At 36.0% G+C, this 24,784-nt stretch overlaps 1 protein-coding gene across 4 annotated transcripts in view; it reads right to left on the reverse strand.

Moving 5' to 3' along the window:
* LOC142338628 (uncharacterized) overlaps positions 1-24,784 on the reverse strand; it is an 83,343-nt gene that overhangs the window by 19,121 nt on the left and 39,438 nt on the right. For 3 of the 4 annotated variants that reach the window (XM_075388466.1, XM_075388464.1, XM_075388467.1), the window contains one exon: positions 9,735-9,964. The exons of the other annotated variant lie outside the window; for it this stretch is intronic. In XM_075388466.1, coding sequence (XP_075244581.1) covers positions 9,762-9,964 — 203 coding nt within the window. In that variant the 3' untranslated portion in view covers positions 9,735-9,761. Of the gene's footprint in view, positions 1-9,734; positions 9,965-24,784 lie in introns of those variants that run through there. 4 annotated transcript variants of the gene reach the window in all.

The following is a 24,784-nucleotide window of genomic DNA, read 5'->3' on the forward strand; positions in this document are numbered from 1 at the left end:
AGTATGCTTATTAACAACATCGGCGGAAAAGATTCAATCATTTGCATAATTTTTATTTTAGCTCCTGTGCAAATTAATTGATGCAAGTAATTACATGAAATAAATTGAACCTCCGTAAATTTGTTAGCATGTTTTGCTGTCAAATTATCGTCAGTTTTTTATTGGGATCCCTGGTCCGAGTTGATTGGATTGTTCAATAATTCATTCCTGAAACCACTAGCCACCCATCAAATGCAATTTTAGTCTATGCAATTATTAGTGACAATTCTGCCCGCTTCGAACCTCAGGGCTGCAATAAGTGCAACTATGGCCAAATTGGGGACAGTGAGTGTTGCTCGCCCACATTTTCTAATTGCTCTGCAACTATCAAGATCTTCGAATTTGCTCATGCATTCGTCACGTTCTTCTTTCATTGTTGGTTCTTGATAGGTTCCTGGAGGACCTACACATTTTTCTGATATTTTTTGTTTTATTAGCCCTGCAGCATCTCGGGTTGGGGTCAGGGGTCAGGATTCGGTCGGAAAAAATATCCCACAATTTGCGATAGATAGAGGCAAAAATAAATTAGCGGAGAGCGCCCGCATTTTTAATCAATTTTCAGTGTTGACAGCTGGACCCGGGTTGCTGAAGAAATCGAATTTTTGAATCTGAAGAAAAAACAGCATTTTTTTGTCAGATATTCTGCCAACTTTCATTCGAAGATATTCTGCCAACATTGTATTCTGCAGTATTCAAATTATTGAAAGTTAAACATGAAACTGTAAATTGAAGGTATCGAAGATATTCAATGGTTTAAAGATATACGTCAAACAATTTTTGCGACATATATTTTTTAAGTGACTATATTTAGAAACATAAAATTGATAAGATATTATACCACAGACAACGCAAATCTAATATCACGTTGGCAGTATATACACAGTAATTGTGGTATTCACGCAATATATTGCAAGTTGAAATTGGGGACATGGAAATTTTTTTCAACTTTTTTTAAAAACAAACAAACAATTTTCAAGATAATATAGCCATTTCGGATACGAGCAATTCTTGAAGTATTCTTACAGCAAGTTTTTGTTGATTATTCACAGATTTCGCAGTAACCTAACATTTTTTTGGATATAGCAAATAATTTTATAATGAAAGCACTGTTTGGTTTTTCCGGCTCAAAACCCACACATTTTAAGGAGATTTTTTGACAGATAGAAAACACCAGGGAAACAGTTTTTTGATTTTTGATTCAGACGAACAAAAAGCATATGGAATTTCTTTTTGATCTAATTATTGCATTAGTCTAACTATGAACATGTTCTAACAAATGCAATAGTCACTTGAAACATAAACTTAACATTGCAAGATTCTTCACACAGTGCGCCGCTTGGAAGTGTCTGATCAGTCGTGTAGAGTCCAATCGCATATTTTTTTTCTCTGGAAAAAAGGAGGACTCTGCTCAACTTCAGAATCAATTTTAAGCACAGGTTTTTAACATGAATCTTTTGAGAGTTTTAAAAGGGCATTGTGATGAAACTGAGTGTGTGAAGATTTTCTTCCGAGGAAGCTAAGCTTAGCAATAAACAGCAAACTTGGGAAATTTATTTATAAGGATTAAAAGATGCGCGTTTGATGTGAGACCATAAAATCACTTGACAAACGTTCTGCAATGTTTTTGAGACCTTACAATGCGGGTGGTCCAAATGCTTGGGCCGTAATGTGTGATAGATATAAAAGCTGTGAACGGCCTCGTCTGCAGCAATTGATTGAAAAATTGTCTAAATTAAAAATGATAGCAAATGAAAGTGTCATTGACTATGTCACACGGGCTAGAAGAGTTGCAAAGTCATATAAGAAAAATTGACGGACAAATCAGTGAACCCAATGTTTTTATTTTGAATTTTATCTTGAAATGTTTTACAGCTGGTTTTGATATTTTTGTAACAATATGCATGTTCAGTAAGAATGAACGAAATCTGGATAGTTTTAAAAGAGGTTTAGGGATTTTTGAATATGACAAAAGACGACGTAGCAATGTTGAGCGTCCGAAGTCAACTTTCTTTAGAAATAATAGACAGACACCAAAATAGAAAGGTATTTTTTATGGGAAAATGGCTCAAAAGGAAGCGTTTTGTTCTGCAAGACATTCTAACGAAAGAAATATGAAATGTCATAATTGTGGTACTTTAGGTCATCTAGCAAAGGATTGCCTCAAACCAATAGAAAATGAAAAGTACAGTTGTCTTTGCAAAATGAACAACCATGACCGCAGCAAATGCCGTAAATTTGAAAATGGCACCGTTTACAATGAATCAGCTAATTTACTTTGTGAAATGAACTCAATTTATGGAAGAGGGATTTTGTTTTTCGCAAGTGGTGATAAAAATGTTTAGGCTACGAATGAAGTTGACATAATTTGTTCAGGGTGTACAAATTACTTGTTGAAAGTTCGCGAACTGTCTACTAAAATAGATGAAAATTTTTCGGAATTTGTTAACTGGGAACAATTTTGAATCCGAAATCAAAGGAAAAGGTAGGGCCGAATTTTTTGTGTATGAAGATAATGGAAAGAGAGCAAAAATAGTGCTGTTAGAAGTATTTTTTGTACCCAACTACAGAAAAAATTTAATTCCAGTGAGGAAATTGAAAAAAATCTGTTGTTTAAGTGGAATTTGGAGACAACCTGATATTAACGAGTAGTGGCAGTTTTTCCATTGAGTTTTTCCATTGAGAGAGAACAATCTATTCCTCTTTTCCGGTGGATTGCAAGTTTATTGCTCATGAAACTCAAGAAAATGATTTTTGCAACTAACAATGCACAGCTTCGCACGACAGATTAAGCTAATTCATTTTCCGGATTTGTTGGAACTGCAAAACCATGTTGATGGGATCCAAATTGAAAAAGTGTCAGCAGTGAATTGAAGTGCGACACTTCTGAATTAACAATTCGAACGTAAACCAGTTGCAAAAGATACTTTTGACAGAGCAAACATTGCGTTTGATATTGATCATTTTGTTATTTTAGGAACAGTGACACCTGTATTAGTTCACAATATATATGCAATTTCATTTGTTGACAGTTTCTAGATATTCAAAAATTTATTTCATGAAAACCCGCAACAGATGCCTCCAGTATTTTAAACAGTTTCGCCCAGATTAAGGTAGACAATCCTGGACGAGGAGACAGTTGACAGTCAAATATTACCTCTTCGTAGATCTACTTGACTTAACCAGAATACTAATTATCGGTTATCTGCTGAGATGGAAGAGATGTTCAGCTGAACTGCCTCGAAACGCTAATAAGGCCTTGAAAAAAGAAAACTTGCAATGCGCAGTGGAACAAAAATATGATTCGTTAGTTAGAAACCACGTTTGTGAGTCGGATCCTCTTTTAAAAAAACGTAAGAACTATTGCGAGCAAATGACAGTTCGCTATCAAAAAAAGTACTGACGGTAATGTCACTAAAACAAAGCACGTTTTGTGGCACAAGTTAAAAGTCTACAATAAGTTATTGACTACGAGGACACACACTCGCCAACTACTATACTGAGTAATATTTGTATCCAAATACCAAAAAAGTGTCAACTTTAGGTGGCATTCCCAAAAAAAGACATCAAGACAACGTACTTGTATGCGCCATTTGAGGTAAAAGTATACATGCTTTAACTGGAATGTTTAAAAAACTTGACACAGATGGTAATCCATTAGTTTGTGAATCGAACAAAAGCATTAATCGTTTGAAACACTCAGGAAGAAGAAAATGATTCCTTACTCTTAAAGAACAATGGTAAACTATAGGCTTTGTTAGCATGCAAACATGATATTTGTTTATTCATCAAAAAAAGAATAAATAAAATTTTGGCAATGATTTGGGTTTGGGTAGATGTTAGTTTTTTCCGTTGTCCGCAAACTGATTTTTACTATTGATTTTAGAAGAAGATGTCAATTCAATTCATTATTAGTGATTGTTCTGTTTCAAATGGTTTTTTAGGATTAAAATTTGAGTTTTCCTATGGGATGGTTAAAAGTAGTCAGGAAAAATTCATTGATAAACACCTAATAAAATTTGAAATGAGCGACTCGTAACGACACCTCTTGCAGCGTATCGACACCTCTTGCAGAAAAAGAAAAATTCACCAAAATTTAACAAATTGATAAAGATGACACTGAATATACAACTTGATGCAGTCCTGTTGGCGGCCTTAGTTTTTTAGCGCTATCAACACGACCAGATCTTTTGAATGCGGCGAATACTTTAAGTTCATTCCTTGAAAAGCCAAAAAAGGAGCATTGGATTGCTGCTAATATTTAAAAGCCAGAAAGCTTCTAAATCGATCTTTCGGAAAAGCGACGACAGTGGATGACATTTTGGCTAGTTACAGCGACTCTGACTGGGCTGGGAAACTTGATTACCATAAAAGAACAATGGGTTTTTGTTTTTATAATATATGCACTAATTCAATTGATTGGGCGGGTAACATCAAAAAAAAAATCTTCGATGGAAGCTCAAATTTACGCAAGTGTTTCAGCTGCTAAAGAAAGGGTATACTTGAAATTTATTTTAGCTGAATTCAGCCGCCCTGTACCAAGCTGACCTAATTTGCCTGTACTTCCCACCATAGTAAAACAAAGCATCCTGCAATCAGAGTACATTATCTTAGAGATTTGTGCGAGAGAGGTGAACTGAAATTAGAGTAAGTTCTTACAGACAAACAACCAGCTGACATACTAAAAAGAGTCTCGATAAAATGGAAACCGTGAAGTTCCGGCAACATCTTTTTAGTAGCTTAAGACATAAAAGTGACATCCAAAAGGCGGGGGTTTTTGCCTATTTTTCATTCGAATATCAGACGTTATACATCAAAAGATGCATCCGTTTGTTTTGGATACAAAGTCAAACAGTTTAAACAGGAATCCGCAATTAGGCAACCAGTTTCATGACATCAAAAAATCAGTGACTCACAAGAATAATATGCTTCTGAATCAGAAGAAATCAGAAAATGTGCTTCTGAGTTTTTTGATCGCCTCACTTATATTAAACCATTCATAATTTTTATAATTTTGATTGAATTGTTTTGCATGCACACAAAGTTCATGGGCTCTACCGTCGCCTAACCTTGATATGCAATAAATTTTACCATATTTTTTAAAAAATTTTTTACCAAATTGTTTGAAGTATAAAAATAAGTTGTGTGAAAGAGAAAGCCATTACTCAAGTCAAGGCAACCGTTTCTGATCAGACTTGTCCGGACAATCATCAGCCGTGATCACACGATTCCAGATCACAATCAATAGCGCTCATACTAGCTTTACCTCGTTTTTGGACCAGATCATGACAATCATTAATCCGCCTTTAGTTGTCTTCTCTACGAATGTTTGAACTATTTTTACTGATATAATCGCCTTCTGATGATGATGCCTTTAATATGCTGAGTTGCAAATTAAGCTTTTCTGTACCCCTCGTTATTCTGTACCCCTCGTTATTTATTTCCTTTGAATCTGGTGAAATACTTGTTCTTGATCGGATTTGAAATCGTTAAATATCTTATTTTACGCACACTAACTAGTGAGCTGATTTCTGGAACCAAAACAAAATTTTAGCCCCGCCCGAAACTCCCAGTGCGTCTTTGTCTGATCATCAGCAAACATATCATGACCTAAAAATGCGTGCAAAATTTTTGTCAATTGAAAATGCTTCAACAGAATTACACTGATCCTACTATAAAAATTTCGCCTGCTCTGAAATTGCACCAATTGAGTCTTATTTTGATGATCTTGCTATAATAAAGCAATTTGGTTGCAATTATAACAAAATTATCTGATCCATTGGTGGATGTACAATTTTCTGTAGACTTCTGTCTTTCTGACTTTTCATGAATAATTTATGATCCATCGATGGGATTATTTGAGACTTCAACCCGGTTCATTCATTCATAAAAAATAAGTGCACAAAAAGGAGTCCAAATCAAGCATGGAAACTCAATTACGCAAAAAGTGTCTTCAAAACTCTCGTCAGGGATGTAGATAAAATTCCCTTACTTAGTTAAAAAGATAAACGGTAATTGATACCACAAAAAACATATTTTTGTTTTTCTGGGTACAGTAAAAGCAAATTTTGACATTTTTGTCCATTGAATTGAACGGAATTGAATTGAATTGGATTGGTTAATTTACTTGATGATAGCTAAAATTATAGAAATCAAATAAGCATTAGCACCAGTAGGGTCTCGGATACATGAGCCAGGCCCAAGTAGACAGAGTCCTGGAAACCTCAGATATAGGAGAGGAAAAACGAGGGAGAGGAAAATGTAAACCCGGGTAGTTAAAAGAAGAGGTTGTGAAATGGGAGATTATTGCGCAAGTAGGTTCTTTCAAATTTATCAAAGATACGCTTGAAAGCATTATTAGTCATTTTCTTTAGCTTTTGCTGAATCAACTAATTTGCTTTTCAAGAAATTGTAGGTTTTATTCATTCGGGCATTTAAGGGACAACCTTCTGCTCTTGATTTTGTTAGTAATATGCCTTTTAGAGCTCATTCTGTGCTACTTCTAAATAAAAGTTCGGATAGATTCAAAAGTTTCATCGGGTTTACTTTCCTGAGTTCACCGAAAACTTCCTTGAATAATTCGAATATATATGCAACTCAAAAACAGTGGCATAAAAAACAGTTCATTATCCTGTAAACTAGTTCGTATGTCCGTATGAAATAAATTACCTTAATAGTATTTTTTGGGCCTTTAGTTTTTTCTGTCAAATCAGACTCAGGTGGGTAACCATAAATTAAGATTCCGTATGCTACTACTGACTGTACATACGCACAATATAAGCGTTTTACATGATTGCGCTGAATAAATTCCCGTTCTTTAGACACTAAGAAATAAAACTGATTTAATGTTTTTACAAAGTTGCTAATATTGAAGGTAATTTTTTAATTGGAGTCTACGTAGATTCCTAGCTACTTTTGAACTTCTATTGAGGCCAAGAGCAGAAGAATTGTTTTCTTCTCTACCGAAATTCATGTAAGCACTTTCAGAGCTCGTTAGTGTCAGATGGTTTGCATCGAGGCATAACGAGAGCGCATTTAAATCAGTAGAATTTTCTTTGTATGTGATAGATTTTACATATATCATTTATCGTTTACATATATAAAAACAAAAGAAGTCCTATTACCAAAGAGGTCCGCTTTCTTTAAAACTAAGCTGTTATTCTTTAACCAAGACCCCTTGCAATTAGATTTAGAGTGTCCTGAGTCACACAATTCCTATTTTTGCTGAAATAAACTCATGTACACGTAGAATGGTCAGATTTTACAGACCCATTGAAATGATTGAGTCAGCTTATTTGGAAAGCAAAATTCCTGAATAAGTAATTTTGTCAGCATTATAAGGATCAGTATATTAATCATGCTTGTATTAATTTCGGCTATTAAAGTTTTTTTAAAAAAATTTATTTGACTGAATTTGATTTCAGTGCTACTGAAAATTGAAATTTATGTTCAAGTTCTACTTATTCCTAACCGGACTTGAGGTCAGCATTTAAACTTCATTGATAAAAGCAAAATTTTTAAGTTTTCAGAATCATTTCTAGCAGATGGAAAACGAACTGATGCGGCGATTGAAACAGGAGTTGACCAGCAATGGCAATTATTGTCTCTAATAATGATACTCAAACAAGACAACTAATCCATTCTGACCAAATTGAATTACAAAAAGACGGCAGATTTATATCGACTCCCGAGTTGAGTGTCTAGTAACCTCCCCGAGTGATTCACAACTACCTCACTTAAAGTGTTTCGATATCTACCCTGATCGAGGTTTCAACGCTAAAATTTGCTCATAAAAATGTAAGAGTTGCGGCGAAGAGTGGTAGGAAACCGCGCTTTTTTAGCAATGAAAGCGATGAAATTGGTGGAAATAAAACTTCAAAGTAATTAACTATAATTGATTGCTAAAATATCACCGCAAAACTTTTTGCGGTAAATTTTTTGTACATTTTTTGCAGGGAAATTGAAGATATCACCGCTAAAGACAGTAAAATTTACAAAAATTCAACCTTCACAGCATTCATAGCTAAAGAATGCGGATGCATTGCGGTGCCTGATAACTTGTTTTTCACTCCTATCCACCGCATTTCTTACATAAATTGTCCACAAAATTTTGACCCGGGCTTTACGCACCACGCACGCTATTAATCTCAGCTTAAACATTCATAAAAGACAATGCTTGAGCAAATTATCATGCTGAAAGAAATAACAAGAAAAGGTTTCAATTGAATGAAGTCAGATCTATGGAAGTTCTATAAACAAATAACTTTTCTGATGTTTCTGTTCATACCCTCTTAGAACAAATTAAGTGAGCAAAAATGCAAACATCAATTCTTAACGTAGGCTTTTTCAACATTTATTCTTAGTGAAGATCAACCTAGTTTTGCCAAGTTGTCGAAGTTTTGTTTGTTGGTTTTCTTCTCAAAGCATAGACGAAAGAGTTCATTAACGCTATCAAACTCTTCTTTTTCACTTGTGTAATTTCAGTGTACTTATATCGCTAAAGAATGCAGATTTAATACTTCTCCTATTTTGCATGATATACCCGGGCCGATGTTTCACTTTTAATCCGCCCCTAGTCGGAATTAGGGTGTAATGCGTATTCCACTTTTATTTATCGGGGGAAAGAATGTAAGAGTGTAATTATAAAAAATTACAACTGTAAATGCACTCTTTTCTCCACTCTTTTTACACTATTTGCAAAGAGTGTAATCTAGGGTAGACTGTTATAAAAATACTTTTTTTACATTTTAATCGATATTGAAACGTATAATGATAGTATCAGTTGGCGCAAGGGTTAACGCACAAAGTGAATGTAACATGCTCGAGAGAGGGAAATGGGGGGGGATCAACCTTCAGTGCCTGCCTCCACTTTTATTTTTAAAAATCACACTCTTGTAATTACACTTTTTCACCGCAACTTAAGCGGAGGAATAGGGTTGCAGTTTTTTTGTTTTTACACTCTTTACACTCTTTTCCCCGTTATTTTTGGGAAAATTCCTCGGCCCGGGTATTAACTCGTGGGAACTAACATCTTGTACAACATGAGGTCACTAATCACTTTGACCTCTAATAGCAGCAAACTTCACTCCATCTACTATATTTAATTGACATTCATTGACACTCGATTTAGCTTACTTACGTTTTGAAATAATGCAAATCTAACAACGGATTAATTAGAAAAATAATACGAGACTAAACAATTTTCTTCGCTTCTATTTACCCGTTTTATTCAAATAAACTTGCCTGCTCGATCAAGCTCAATATTGCAAAAGAATAAATTGAAACTATGTTTAATTCTCAAGTTCTGCCAACGCAAAATCGAGAGAATCAGATAGTAATCGCTAATAAGTAAATCATATTCTTCTCCGGCAGGGTCTGGTTCGTCAACCTGATAGCCACCATGTCATAAGGTCTATATTATATTACTAGAGCAAAAGCTAATGTAATGATGTAACCTTTTTTGTTGTGGACATTATTTTGCCAGATAGTATGCTTTTTAACAAAATCGGCGGAAAAGATTCAATCACTTGCATAATTTTTATTTTAGCTCCTGTGCAAATTAATTGAGGCAAGTAATTACATGAAATAAATTGAACCTCCGTAAATTTGTTAGCATGTTTTGCTGTCACGGTATCGTCAGTTTTTTATTGGGATCCCTGGTCCGAGTTGATTGGATCGTTCAATAATTCATTCCTGAAACCACTAGCCACCCATCAAATGCAACTTTAGTCTATGCAATTATTAGTGACAATTCTGCCCGCTTCGAACCTCAGGGCTGCAATAAGTGCAACTATGACCAAATTGGGGATAGTGAGTGATGCTCGCCCACATTTTCTAATTGCTCTGCAACTATCAAGATCTTCGAATTTGCTCATGTATTCGTCACATTCTTCTTTCATTGTCGGTTCTTGATAGGTTCCTGGAGGACCTAAACATTTTTCTGATATTTTTTGTTTCATTAACCCTGCAGCATCTCGGGTTGTGGCCAGGGGTCAGGATTCGGTCGAAAAAATATCACACAATTTGCGATAGATAGAGGCAAAAATAAATTAGCGGAGAGCGCCGGCATTTTTAATCAATTTTCAGTGTTGACAGCTGGACCCGGGTTGCTGAAGAAATCGAATTTTTGAATCTGAAGAAGAAACAGCATTTTTTTGTCAGATAATCAGCCAACTTTCATTCGAAGATATTCTGCCAATATTGTATTCTGCAGTATTCAAATTATTGAAAAATAAACATGAAACTGTAAATTGAAGGTATCGAAGATATTCAATGGTGTAAAGATATATGTCAAACAATTTGTGCGACAGATATTTTTTAACTGACAATATTTAGAAACATAAAAACGATAAGATATTTTACCACAGACAACGCAAATCTGATATCACGTTGGCAGTATATACACAGTATTTGTGGTATTCACGCAATATATTGCAAGTTGAAATTGGGGGCATGGAAACTTTTTTCAACTTTTTTAATAACAAACAAACAATTGTCAAGATAATATGGCCATTTCGGATACGAGCAATTCTTGAAGTCTTCATGCAGCAAGTTTTTGTTGAATATTGACAGATTTCGCAGTAACCTAACATTTTTTTGGATATATAGCAAATAATTTTATAATGAAAGCACTGTTTGGCTTTTCCGGCTAAAACCCACACATTTTAAGGAGATTTTTAACAGATAGAAAACACCAGGGAAACAGTTTTTTGATTTTTGATTCAGATGAACAAAAAGCGTATGGAATTTCTCTTTGATCTAACTATTGCAATAGTCTAACTATGAACATGTTCTAACTATTGCAATAGTCACTTGAAACATAAACTTAACATTGCAAGATTCTTCACACAGTGCGCCGCTTGGAAGTGTCTGATCAGTCGTGTAGAGTCCAATCACATGTTTTTTTCTCTGGAAAAAGGAGGACTCTGCTCAATTTCAGAATCAATTTTGAGCACAGGTTTTTAACATGAATCTTTTGAGAGTTTTAAAAGGGCATTGTGATGAAACTGAGTGTGTGAAAATTTTCTTCCGAGGAAGCTAAGCTTAGCAATAAACAGCAAACTTGGCAAAATTTATAAGGATTAAAAGATGCGCGTTTGATGTGAGACCATAAAATCACTTGACAAACGTTCTGCAATGTTTTTGAGACCTTACAATGCGGATGGTCCAAAGGCTTGGGCCGTAATGTGTGATAGATATAAAAGCTGTGAACGGCCTCGTCTGCAGCAATTGATTGAAATAACGACTTAATTAAAAATGATAGCAAATGAAAGTGTTATCGATTATGTCACACGGTCTGAAAGAGTTGCAAAGTCATATAAGGAAAATTGATGAACAAGTCAGTGAACCCAAAGAGTTTTTTTATTATATCTTGAAATGTTTTACAGCTGGTTTTGATATTTTTTGTAACAATATGCAAATTCAGTAGGAAAGAACAAAATCTAGATAGTTTTAAAAGAGATTTAGGGAATTTTGAATATGACAAAAGACGACGTAGCAATGTTGAGCGTCCGAAGTCAACTTTCTTTAGAAATAATAAAAAGACACCAAAATAGAAAGGTCATTTTTATAGGAAAATGGCTCAAAAGGAAGCGTTTTGTTTTGCAAAACATTCTAACAAAAGAAATATGAATTGTCATAATTGTGGTACTTTAGATCACCTAGCAGAGCATTGCCGCAAATCAATAGAAAATGAAAAGTAGAGTTCTATTTGCGAAATTAACAACCATAACCGCAGCAAATGCCGTAAATTTGAAAATGGCACCTTTAACAATAAATCAGCTAATTTACTTCGTAAATTGAACTCAATTAATGGAAAAGGGATTTTCTTTTTCGCAAGTGGTGATAAAAGTTTAGGCTACGAAAGAAGTTGACATAATTGATTCAGGGTGTACAAATTACTTGTTGAAAGTTCGCAAACTGTTTACTAAAATAGATAAAAAAATTTCGGAATTTGTTAACTGGGAACAATTTTGGATCCGAAATCAAAGGAAAGGGTAAGGCCAAATTTTATGTGTATGAGGAAAATTGAAAAAGTGGAATTTGGAGACAACAACCTGATATTAACGAGTAGTGGCAATGTTTTTCCATTGAGAGAGAACAATCTATTCCTCTTTTCTGGTGGATTGCTAAGTTTATTGCTCATAAAACTCAAGAAAAGGATTTTTGCAACAAACAATGCACAGCTTCGCGTGACAGATTAAGCCAATTCATTTCCCGGATTTGTTGAAACTGCAAAACCATGTTGATAGGACCCAAATTGAAAAATTGTCAGAAGTGAATGGAAGTGCGACACTTCTTAATTAACAATGCAAACGTAAACCTGTTCCAAAAGATACTTTTGACAGAGCAAACAATGCCTTTGATATTGATCATGTTGTTATTTTAGGAACAGTGACACCTGTATTAGTTCACAATCATAGATATGCAATTTCCTTTGTTGACAGTTTCTAGATATTCAAAAATTTATTTCCTGAAAACCCGCAACAAATGCCTCCAGCATTTTCAACAGTTTCGCGCAGATTAAGGTAGACAATCCTGGACGAGGAGACAACTGACAGTCAAATATCACCTCTTCGTAGATCTGCTCGACTTAACCAGAATACTGATTATCGGTTATCTGCTGAGATGGAAGAAATCTTAAAACGTTCAGCTGAACTGCCTCGAAACACCAGTAAGGCCTTGAACAAAGAAAACTGGCAATGCGCAGTGGAACAAGAATAAGATTAGTTAGTTAGAAACCACGTTTGTGAGTTGGTTTCTCTTCTAGAAAATGTAAAAACAATTGCGAGCAAATGGCAGTTTGCTATCAAAAAAAGTACTGACGGTAATGTCACTAAAACAAAGCATGTTTTGTGGCACAAGTTAAAAATCTACAATAAGTTATTGACTACGAGGACACATACTCGTCAACTAGTAGACTGAGTAATATTTGTATCCAAATACAAAAAAGTGTCATCTTAAAGTGGCATTCCGAAAAAAAAGACATCCAGACAACGTACTTGTATGCACCATTTGAGGTAAAAGTATACATGCTTTAACTGGAAAGTTTAAAAAACTTGACACAGATGGTAATCCATTAGTTTGTGAATCGAAGAAAAGCATTAATGGTTTGAAACACTCAGGAAGAGGAAAATGATTCCTAACTCTTACAGATCAATGGTAAACTATAAGCTTTGTTGGCATGCAAACATGATTTTTGTTTGTTCATCGAAAAAAGAATAACATTTTGGCAGAATGATCTGAGGAAAAGAGGTCAATCCATTTCATTATTAGTGATTGTTCTGGTTTCAAATGGTTTTTAGGATTGAAATTTTTGGTTTCCGATGGGATGGTTAAAAGTAGTCAGGAAAAATTCATTGATAAACACCTAATAAAATTTGAAATGAGCGACTGCAAAAGCGTATCGACACCTGTTGCAGGAAAAAAAATCACCAAAATTTAACAAATTGATAAACCTGATACTGAGTATACAACTTATTGCAGTCCTGTTGGCAGCCTTAATTTTTTTAGCACTATCAACACGACCAGATCTTTCGCATGCGGCGAATGCTTTAAATTCATTCTTTGAAAAGCCAAAAAAGGAGCATTGGATTGATTCTAATATTTAAAAAACCACAAAGTTTCTAAATCTATCTTTGGGAAAAGCGACGACAGTGGATGACATTGTGGCTGGTTACAACGACTCTGACTGGGCTGGGAAACTTGATAACCATAAAAACACAATGGGTTTTTGTTTTTATGATATATGCACTAGTTCAATTAGTTGGGCGAGTAACATCCAAAAAAAATCTTCAATGGAAGCTGAAGTTTACGCAAGTTTTTCAGCTGCTAAGGAAAGTGTACACTTGAAATTTATTTTAGCTGAATTCAGCCATCCTGTACCAAGCTGACCTAATTTGCTTGTACTTACCACCATAGTAAAACAAAGCATCCTGCAATCAGAGTACATTATCTTAGAGATTTGTGCAAGAGAGGTGAACTGAAATTAGAGTAAGTTCTTACAGACAAACAACCAGCTGACATACTAAAAAGAGTCTCGATAAAATTGAAACGGTGAAGTTTTGGCAACATCTTTTTGGTAGCTTAAGACATAAAAGTGACATCCAAAAGGCGTGGGTTTTTGCCTATTTTTCATTCGAATATCAGAAGTTATACATCAAAAAATACATCCATTTGTTTTGGATACAAGTTCAAACAGTTTAAACAGGAATCCGCAATTAGGCAACCAATTTCATGACATCAAAAATCAGTGAGTTTTTTGATCGCCTCACTTATATTATACCATTCATAATTTTTATAATTTTGATTGAATTGTTTTGCACGCACACAAGATTCATGGGCTCTACCGTCGCCTAACCTTGATATGCAAAAAATTTTACCATATTTTTTAAAAATGTTTTAACCAAATTTTTTGAAGTATAAAAATGAGTTGTGTGAAAGAGAAAGCCATTACTCAAGTCAAGGCAACCGTTTCTGATCAGACTTGTCCGGACAATCATCAGCCGTGATCAGACGATTCCAAATCACAATCAGTAGCGCTCATACTAGCTTTACCTCGTTTTTGGATCAGAGCATGACAATCATTAATCCGCCTTAAGTTGTCTTCTCTACGAATGTTTGAACTATTTTTACTGATATAATCGCCTTCTGTGTATGATGCCTTTAGTATGCCGAGTTGCAAATTAAGCTTTTCTGTACCCCTCGTTATTCTGTACCCCTCATTATTTATTTCCTATGAATCCGGTGAAACACTTGTTCTGGATCGGATTTGAAATCGTTAAATATCTTATTTTACGCACACTAACTAGGGAGCTGATCTCTGGAACCGAAACAAAATTTTAGCCCCGCCCGAAACTCCCAGTGCGTCTTTGTCTGATCATCAGCAAACATATCATGACCTAAAAATGCGTGCAAAATTTTTGTCAATTGAAAATGCTTCAACAGAATTACACTGATCCTACTATAAAAATTTTGCCTGCTCTGAAATTGCACCAATTTAGTCTTATTTTGATGATCTTGCTATAATAAAGCAATTTAGTTGCAATTATAACAAAATTATCTGATCCATTGGTCTATGTACAATTTTCTGTAGACTTCTGTCTTTCTGACTTTTCATGAATAATTTATGATCCATCGATGGGATTATTTGAGACTTCAACCCGGTTCATTCATTCATAAAAAATAAGTGCACAAAAAGGAGTCCAAATCAAGCATGGAAACTCAATTACGCAAAAAGTGTCTTCAAAACTCTCGTCAGGGATGTAGATAAAATTCCCTTACTTAGTTAAAAAGATAAACCGTAATTGATACCACAAAAAATATATTTTTGTTTTTCAGGGTACAGTAAAAGCAACTTTTGACATTTTGTCCATTGAATTGAACGGAATTGAATTGAATTGGATTGATTTATTTACCTGATGATGGCTTAAATGATAAAAATCAAATAAGCATTAGCACCAGTAGGATCTCGGATACATGAGCTATGCCCAAGGAGACAGAGTCCTGGAAACCTCAGATATAGGAGAGGAAAAACGAGGGAGAGGAAAATGTAATCCCGGGTAGTTAAAAGAAGAGGTTGTGAAATGGGAGATTATTGCGCAAGTAAGTTCTTTCAAATTTATCAAAGATTTGCTTGAAATCATTATTAACCATGTTCTTTAGCTTTTGCAGAATCAACAAATTTGCTTTTTAATAACGTGTAGGTTTTATTCATTCGGGCATTTAAGGGACAACCTTCTGCTCTTGATTTTGTTAGTAATATGCCTTTTAGAGATCATCCTGTGGTAATTCTAAATATAAGTTCGGATAGACTCAAAAGTTTCATCGGGGATACTTTCCTGAGTTCACCGAAAACTTCCTTGAATAATTCGAACATATATGCAACTCAAAAACAATGGCATAAAAAACAGTTAATTATCCCGTAAACTAGTTCGTATGGACGTATGAAATAAATTACCTTGATGGTAGTTTTTTGGGCTTTTAATTTTTTCTGTCAAATGAGACTGAGGTGTGTAACCATAGATTAAGATTCCGTATGCTACTACTGACTGTACATATGCACAACATAAGCGTTTCACTTGATTGCGCTAGAAAAAGTCCCGTTCTTTAGAAGCTACGCAACAAAACTGATTTAATGTTTTTACAAAGTTGCTGATATTGAAGGTAATTGTTTAATTGGAGTCTATGTGGACGCCTAGCTACATTTGAACTTCTATTGAGGCCAACAAAGAGCAGGAGTAGTGTTTGGTTATCTACCGAAATTCATGTAAGCACTTTCAGAGCTCGTTAGTGTCAGATGGTTTGCATCGAGGCATAACAAGAGCGCATTTGAATCAGTAGAATTTTCTTAGAATGTGATAGATTGTTTATATCAATTATCATTTACATATATTAAAAAAGTACTATTACCAAAGATGTCCACTTTCTTTAAAACTAAGCTGTTATTCTTAAACCAAGACCCCTTGCCATTAGATTTAGAGTGTCCTGAGTCACACAATTCCTATTTTTGCTGAAATAAACTCATGTACACGTAGAATGGTCAGATTTTACAGAGTTACTTAAATGATTCAGTAAGATTATTTGGAAAGCAAAATTCACGAATAAATAATTTTGTCAGCCTTATAAGGATCAGTATATCAATCAAGTTTCTATTAATTTCGGCTATTAAAGTTTTTTTAAATATTTATTTGAAAGAATTTGATTTCAGTGCTACAGAAAATTGAAATTTTTTGTTCAAGTTCTACTTATTTCTAACCATACTTGAGGTAAGCATTTGAACGTCATTGATAGAAACAAAAGTTGATTTCCGCTGTGAATATTTAAGTTTTTAGAATCATTTCGAGCAGATGGAGAACGATCTGATATGGCGAATAAAAAAGGAGTTGACCAGCAATAGCAATTATTGTCTAAATAATGACACTCAAAAAAGACAACTAATCCATCCTGACCAAATTGATTTACAAACACACGGCAAATTTATATCAACTCCCGAGTAGATTGTCTACTAACCTCCCCAAGTGATTCTCTACTACCTCACTTAAAGTGTTTCGATATCTACCCTGATCGAGGTTTCAACGCTAAAATTTGCCATAAAAATGTAAGAGTAATAAAAAAATGGTAACAGTATACATAGAGGAAGAGAGATAGAAAGAACAGAAAAAAATAAAAACTTTGAGCGAGTTTTAAAGAGCAGTGAGTCTTCAGTTTTTGATGGACTGTGAGCCCGATGTTGTAGGGCGGTAGCCTACGTCCGATATTCGAACTCAAAATCAGGGGCCCGGTTGTCAGGATCCCTGAAAAATTCCTGAACACGTGCTAGGCAAGCTGTAAGTGTACGAAGGTAGAGGTCGACGTTTTAGTGTGGCTGCAATGCGAGAAGGTGGTTAAGGATCTGTGTCTCCTCTGCTGACGGTTCTCGATTTTCCAACTTGATCGTTAATCGGTCTCTGTAGAGGAGGTTGAAGGTGGTGCCATACATGCACTTGGTGGCTCCTCCCTCTACACACTGGAGATATTCTATTGGGACAAGGATTGGACAGTTGGTCTTTTCATAGAGTGGCGAGAACAGGAAGTAGTTTTTTATTGGATCGATATTGCCAAGAGTGCCTTCGCATTATTTTGGTTGAATTGAATAGCTATGATTCAAGTAGTAGGGTGAAGTTAACTTTATGTTAGCATATTGGAGACGCGAATTCATGTGGATTAGTTGGTTTGTCCTGTGAAATAGATGTTGGACAAATAAGTAATTGTGATAAGTTTGTAGCATTTTCACTCCGTTGATTTTGTGTGTCTGGTTATTTACATCCATCTCTATGTGATATAAAAAAAACAAAATTGAAGATAGAAGGGGTCGTATTTCTAGTAAATATGGTAGGGGCGACATCGCGAGTGAAAAGTTGTTTGAGTAATCGTTCTGGCGGTCCGCAAGGGCAAAGAAGTATTTGGATTGGTGCCTGAAACGTTCCGTGAAGCGGTGGTTGATTGGGAAATGGAGACACTCTAGTGGGAGGGCTCTATCCCGACCTTCTTGGAAATACTCCTTTTCCACTTGTCCAGGAGAGCAGGAACTGGATGTGGGTTTTAGGGTGTGTTGTGGTGGTGTCGACGTATAGTTGATCCGCTCGGGGACATGCATACTATGAATTGTGTCGATGCGGAGAGGATTTGTGAATTGGTGAAAACGGAAATTTGGGCCGGGTGCTCTGTGAAAAATCCCTTTTGTGGGTGCAAAGGGATTTCCTTTCCCGCAAGAGGATGAGGGCTGTGGGCCTTTTGGGGGGCTTGCAGTGTGCCGCGCAAGCGATTGTGAAGCGTGGATCGGAGACGATTGCACAGGATAGATTACATGTGCTGTGGCTCTTGGGCGTCTTCTGGGTGAAGGATCGGTGCACGGGTAATTACCCGTCGGTCGATCGCAGAAGAATCGTTGTTGGAAAGACGGCTGTGGTTGGAGAGGTAGAATGGTTGAACCATACCGTGATTGAGGTGCCTGTGGACGTTGTGTGGAGGATGTGGGTATTACCGGTGGTGAGTACTCCAGTGGTTGGGAGCGTGGTCGAGATCCACGACACCTTCCAAAGTATGCCAAGTTTGGGAAAACAGTTTCGGGCGTAGAATGGCGTGATTGTTCCGCTATAGCTACTTCATCAGCCCAAGAGGAAATACTCGTAGATTGAGGTGGTGGTTGTGATTTGGGTATCGCTGTTTGAGTGGTTGTTCCAAATATCAGAGGTGGCTGTGGCACCAGTTGGTTTTCGTGAGGGGGTAGCTCTTGTGACGAGCTTCGTGGTCCTACGGGAACCGAGGGAAAACTCATGTCGTTTTCGATATATAGGTGGAGTTCACCTGAAGAGGAGGATGAGGTGGCGGATGAAGGTAGTGCGTTCGCCCACGCATAAATTGCTGTTGTCACAGATTGTGGCTGTGGTGAGGATTGAGCCATCTTGAAGAGGGCTGGTGTTTGCATCTCGCATACTGGCTCTGGTACGGGGTGGGGCAGCACCAACGGTGTGAGAGGTGAGGGCAAGATGTCCTCGACTTCCAGCACAATGAGGTCGTATGCTGTGGGGTCGATATTTGGAGGAATTAGATAACCTTCTTCCTGTGTTATGGGAGTGACTGCTGTGGAGTCGCTAATACAAAAAAATGTTAAATACGATTACTAGGCAGATTATGAAGTTCTTCCGAAATTTCCTGATAATCAGGATCATTTTCGAAAAAATCCTTTGAAAGTGAAATGCCTCGTGAGCGTCTGCGTTCGCTAGGCTGAAATGTATGTAAGTGTAAAGGGTGAAAATCCAGTTTATTGTGTGATGCTACCGGTAAGTCATAGCATTCGCAAATATAGGTATGAAGAGTGGATGTTTTGTGTTTGTTCGAACTATTGTGTACAGGAGAAGAAATTTTTTTTATGAAATTTTTCAAACTTTCTGTGTAATAGATTCAATTCAGTTTGAGATTGAGGAGTGTTACTATCAACGGAGTGCTTTCGTCGTTTTTTAAGAGAAGGTGGTTTATATTTTGAAAAATCAGATTGGAGTACATGAAGAACTGTTTGTGGTATTAGGACCTAAAAAGTTTTGAGATTATAAGCCTTGTATGCACTACAAAATAGTCCAGAAAGTTACTGTCAAAAATTAAATACACTCCAAATAATGGCTATTTCTCTTAATACCTACCAAGGTTATCCACAGATTCCAATGAGGGATTCTTTTAAATAGTTGCCGTTGATTAGATCTCTCCAATCGAGAAGGCGAAGTGTCAATTCTTTTCCGTTAATAGAGAGTTTTTTAAAAATAATTGTTGTGTTAGGTTTGTAATTATGAGAGTTGTGCTTGCAATCGTGCTTGTGTTGCTTGATCTGCAAAATTTACAGCTTGTGCTACTTCAAATTTTTCGGTGGCGTTATCTACTAATTGCTTCATCTTACATCTAATAAATTTCATCTTATCTATGGACTTAATCCAATCGTGTTGACTATATATGCCGGGTTGTTGTGCTGTGAAGTCCGCGTGAGTGAAGCGGTTTAATACTCCGTCAGGCGTGAAAAATCTGACTGGGTTTTACGCTTTAATTGAATAAGGCTCTAAACGGTATGACTAATCGCCATCCGCATCTAGTGAGATTTTTGGATCAAAATTATCTGATTTACATGGTGCTGTAGTAGACCAGGGAAAAATTTTGCGTGTGACTTGGTCCACAAACTGTAGTTTGTTTTTGGTAAAACATAGGAATGCGTTCAAAACATTGGTTTTCTAATACATAAAGAGGTGATGAGACAACTTTACATTGAAAAAAAGAAAAAAAATTGAGCTTTTAGAAGTAGCGAACGTGTGTCGCTGTCTGGTGATAACATGTCCTACAAGTGGAAATTTTTTTGTTAAAAAAATAACTGCGGTTTGTTTTGGGATCACGGTCTAAATCGCAAAATATTTTTATAAATAAACAGACTCGTGTGGTTAATTTCTAGTAAGACTCTGCTAACCATAAAGTCGAGTTTTGGATCAATCTGTACAATTGGATGTACGACACTGAACCAGTATTGTTTTCTGAGAAGTTCGTATTTTTCAGATTTGCGATAAACGGATGATTCTTGTGGAATAATATATCCAATGCAGATATCTGCATTAGTGTATTGTGTAATTGAAGGTGCTCAATTAGGGATAGTCATGTGTACATCTTTTAATTTGGCTGATGTTTTGCCTGTGATAATGTTTAAACCTTCTTGGTATTGAACAAAGATGTCTTGGTACTGTGGAGCATAAGAGGGGCGGTCTTCATTACAATTATGCAGATTTTGTGAGAACTTCACAACGAGAAAGTGCAGATTTGTCATAAGAGTGTTTTTGAAAACCGCTAAAGTAGATCTGTGCATTGTGTTTATGACCAGAGTTAGTTTCTTTATTTTCTAGTGTTTCAATGAAATGAATTTTTTGAAATTTGATCATGCGTGCATATGATTTACCTACGTCAACAATACGACAGTGATTGTCTGGTTCCCAAATAACTGTTGCCTTAAAAGTGTGATTGGGAGGACAGTAGCCTCTTTCAAAGTCGCCTTTAATTTGGGTTTGTTAATTGTGTGGTGCGTGTGGTTTGTTAATTGAAGTGACCAACCTAGTGTATCGATGACATGATATTCGTAATCAAGATTTTGACCAAGGCATTTAGCCAAGGGATTATCTGTGGCATTTGGGATCCCTTCATGGTCCCTTGGTTTGTATACCTCCTTTCCCCGTGTTGGAGACCAAAATGTCTGTAGCGATCAAGTTGAAAAAGACCTTTTTGCCTCAATATTAGCTTGCCAGCGTTGATAGTCGAGTACATCGAATTGTATTATTTGTGGCTGATAGTGGTGTTTACTTATGAGACTAAGGCGTGCAAATTTTCTACGAGCTTCAATTTTTATAGGATAGAAAAGTTTTTCCATATTGTTAACATACCAATTATCGTAATCAAAACTGAAGCCCCTTTTAAGCCCCTTTTGAGATTTTGTTTCAAAAGCTTTCTTTTTTGCTAAGTTTAGCATGGATGGCGTAGCCGCGTTCTTAAAGTGTTCAAATTTGTAGAAATTTTTGTACTTGGGCGGGGAGGATTTGAAAATCTGCTGGTTTGATCTTACATTTGCCAATGTTATTGAATTTATAATACTTCTTATATGTGGTATGTTTTGGGGAGCAATCATACGGTGTGACTATTAGATCCTGTACTCCTGATTTAGCTGTAGAGACATTGTGTGAATCAACTTTAATAGGTTGTTTTATCAGAAGTGGGTGTGAAATGAGCAAATTAAGCAACAAGGAGATTAGATTTGCAATGGGCATGCGTAAAAGAGTCCAGAGTGAGGATTGTAAAATATCCTGCTGTATTTTTGATGTATCTATCGAATTAATAGTGTATCTCTTGACAAATAAAATGTGATGGGCTTATTTTTACTCGAAAAATAGGTGGTGCAGCGGCTTGTGGGTAGAAAATCAGTTTATGTTGTTCGACTGAAATGTCCACCGAAAAATGTAATTTTAGATTGTTTAAATAATTCGTGTGCTCGTTGTTTTTGTACTGGTGTGGTTTTGTAAGTTTTAGAAATTCTCTGTTTAGCCCAATTATGTAGTTGTTCACCGTTATTATGATCTCCAATAAGAGCCGGAGGGGGACAACATATTTTGGGTCAAGTTTTAATGGTAGAGTTGGGTAAGTTCTCGTAGTATCAGTTTGTTTTCCGATACACTGGTGAGAGTGTTGATCGAAATCTGGAGTAGGTGAGTTTGATCTTAGTGTGATTAAAGATGGAATACCTTGCAAACTGAGTGCTAGTGAGCTTTGAAATGAGAATGATGAATTGACTATATTAAACGAGTGATTCCGGTTTGCTTGTGAGTGTAAGCGATCAATCTTAGTTACTGGTCCTCGTGGTGGATTAAAGAATTTACTCGCAATTTTTGATGGAGTAGGTGAAGAAAAAAGGTGAGTTAAGGGGGTCGGAAATAGAAGTGGCTGAAATCAAGCTAACATCTTTTGTATTCGAAACAGTGTGAATTGGCTGTGGCAATTCAGAACTATTGGTTTTCTCTGTGTTTGCAAAATTTATAGGTTGAGTGATGAAATTTGGTGTGTTTAAATAGCTAATTAGTTCCAGATGTTGTGCTTGTGGTGGAGCAGGTATAATAATTGGTGGTTGAAGCGTTGTATTGGCGATGAAACCTGAGCATGGCATTAAAATTTGTGTGATTAATTGGTGTGGTTTTTTCTGTGCTTGCGTTTGGTGTCTTTGTGCTCAACTTTGATGGATGGAAATTGGATTTACTGATTGTAGGGTAAAGTGGTGGGAGTGTCCAGTTGGGCAAGTCTATCTGTAGATTTGGCTGTATTAATGACTGAGTAAGGGATATCTTCGGCTTCTTGTGCTTGATTTTTTTGTTGGTCTTTGGCCCAAAGTGGGACAATTATCACAAAAGTAGATTTTATAGTGGGTGAAGGATGGAACAACAATTATGAGTAAATTTGAAGTAGGCACACTAACTCGGATTGCTGCAAAGGGTGATTCTGGTGGGATGAAATTGTGTTGATAGATGAGATCTAAAAAATCAGCAGAGAAAACTGTTTATAATCCGCAATTGTATAATCTTTTCTAGCGAACGAGAAAATGATATGTGGATATACTAGTTCACTTTGTGAGCTGTTGTTTTGCGAGTTGTTAGTCATTTTCATCCAACCTAAGAAATTCTTTAATATATATAATGTCGTATGAGAGTGGGATAGCGTCAAGATTATTAGTCTATACAATATTTGTATAAAGGAGTTCAGATAGTTTAGTTGTGGCCTGAGGTGGAAATATCGGAAAAGAGTGATGTGTTCGTTGTTAAAATCTCTAAAGTAGAAAACGCATTCAAAACAATTGTGTGAATACATTATGTGATCTAAGTTATAGAAAATATCTTAAAAACGATTTTGTTTGGGTTTAATATTCTGAATAAATCGAAACATGTCAGCGTATGTTGTTCTTTTAAATAATACTTCAAGTCTGTGCAATGAAGTAATTTGCATACGTGGTTTTTATGAGAGGTTGAGAAGGACTTTCAGTACTGTGAGACTGAAAGTAGAGAGTTGTGTTAAGATAGTGACTTTTGTGAGCAGCTCAGTTGAAGTTTCTGAAGAAGGCTAAGAGCTGTGCTGTGAGACAATTTTTGTAGTCAAGGAGAAGAGAGAGTGAGATCAAATTTGAAGACTTAGAGAAAAGGAAATTTTTCCTAAGTTAAAGTGAGAAATAGAAGAATGGAAAGAGAGAAAGTTTGTTAGGAGAGTTTGGAGTTCAGAGAGTGTAGATTGAGTTTGGTTTAAGAAAGAAAAAAAGAAGAGAAGCAACAATGTTGAGAGAGAGGTGGACTTAAAAGTGATAATAGACGGTACAACATAGCCTGATCATGACTTTTTCTTTTGAGGAGAAAAAATTATCGAATGATATCTCGGTAAATAACTGAGATTAGAGAATTCTTCCCGAACCGTGCCGTTGGTCGGTTGTTAACCTAATTTTTATGTAATTCCCTTTTCATTTCTTCCATGGGGACTGGCCTGTAATTCCCTTCCATTCATTTCATGATAAAGGGGTTTTGTGGTTCTACTATGGTAGCAGGTGAAAAGATAGTCAGTGGGCTTCGTTTAGTTACTAAAGAGCTCGATTATATTTTCCCAGTAAAGTAATTTTATTAGTGGGGAGAGGGGTGAAAGAACTATTCGAATTATCCCTCTTTTATAAGAGAATGAGGGAATTGTGTTTCTCTTTGATTTGTTTCTATTAGGTATATTGCGTGTTATGCTAAGTTGTGTTCGGCTCACTAATGCAACAAGAGCAATTTTGAGTGACAGAAGAGTGGTCTATGTTTGTGTTAAGAGTGCCTTGCTCTTGAAGCCCAAAATTTTGACTGTTGTATGAAGACTCTATAGTCTTTCATTGGTTGGCGTCAAAGAGGAGTGTCTCTTGTATTTTAGTCTTCCGGGTGACTTTCGGGTATTCAGACACATTACGAGGTGGTGGGGGGAAGGTTCATTATTGAATGGTATGTCTGGACTCTCAAGACTAAACGAGACGGATTTTTACTTATTATTAGTCGGTTTTGTGGGTTAGAGTCGTAACAAGGAATTATCCGAAAAATAATTCTCCATTTTTTCTTGAACGGAAAGTTCTTTCGGGTAATTTGGTGCAATATTATATCTATGATGAATTATTTGTTTACCAGAAAAACTCTTCTAA

This window comes from Convolutriloba macropyga, chromosome 4 (assembly GCF_964194025.1).
Source record: "Convolutriloba macropyga chromosome 4, txConMacr16.3, whole genome shotgun sequence".
NCBI classification, from domain to species: domain Eukaryota; kingdom Metazoa; phylum Xenacoelomorpha; order Acoela; family Convolutidae; genus Convolutriloba; species Convolutriloba macropyga.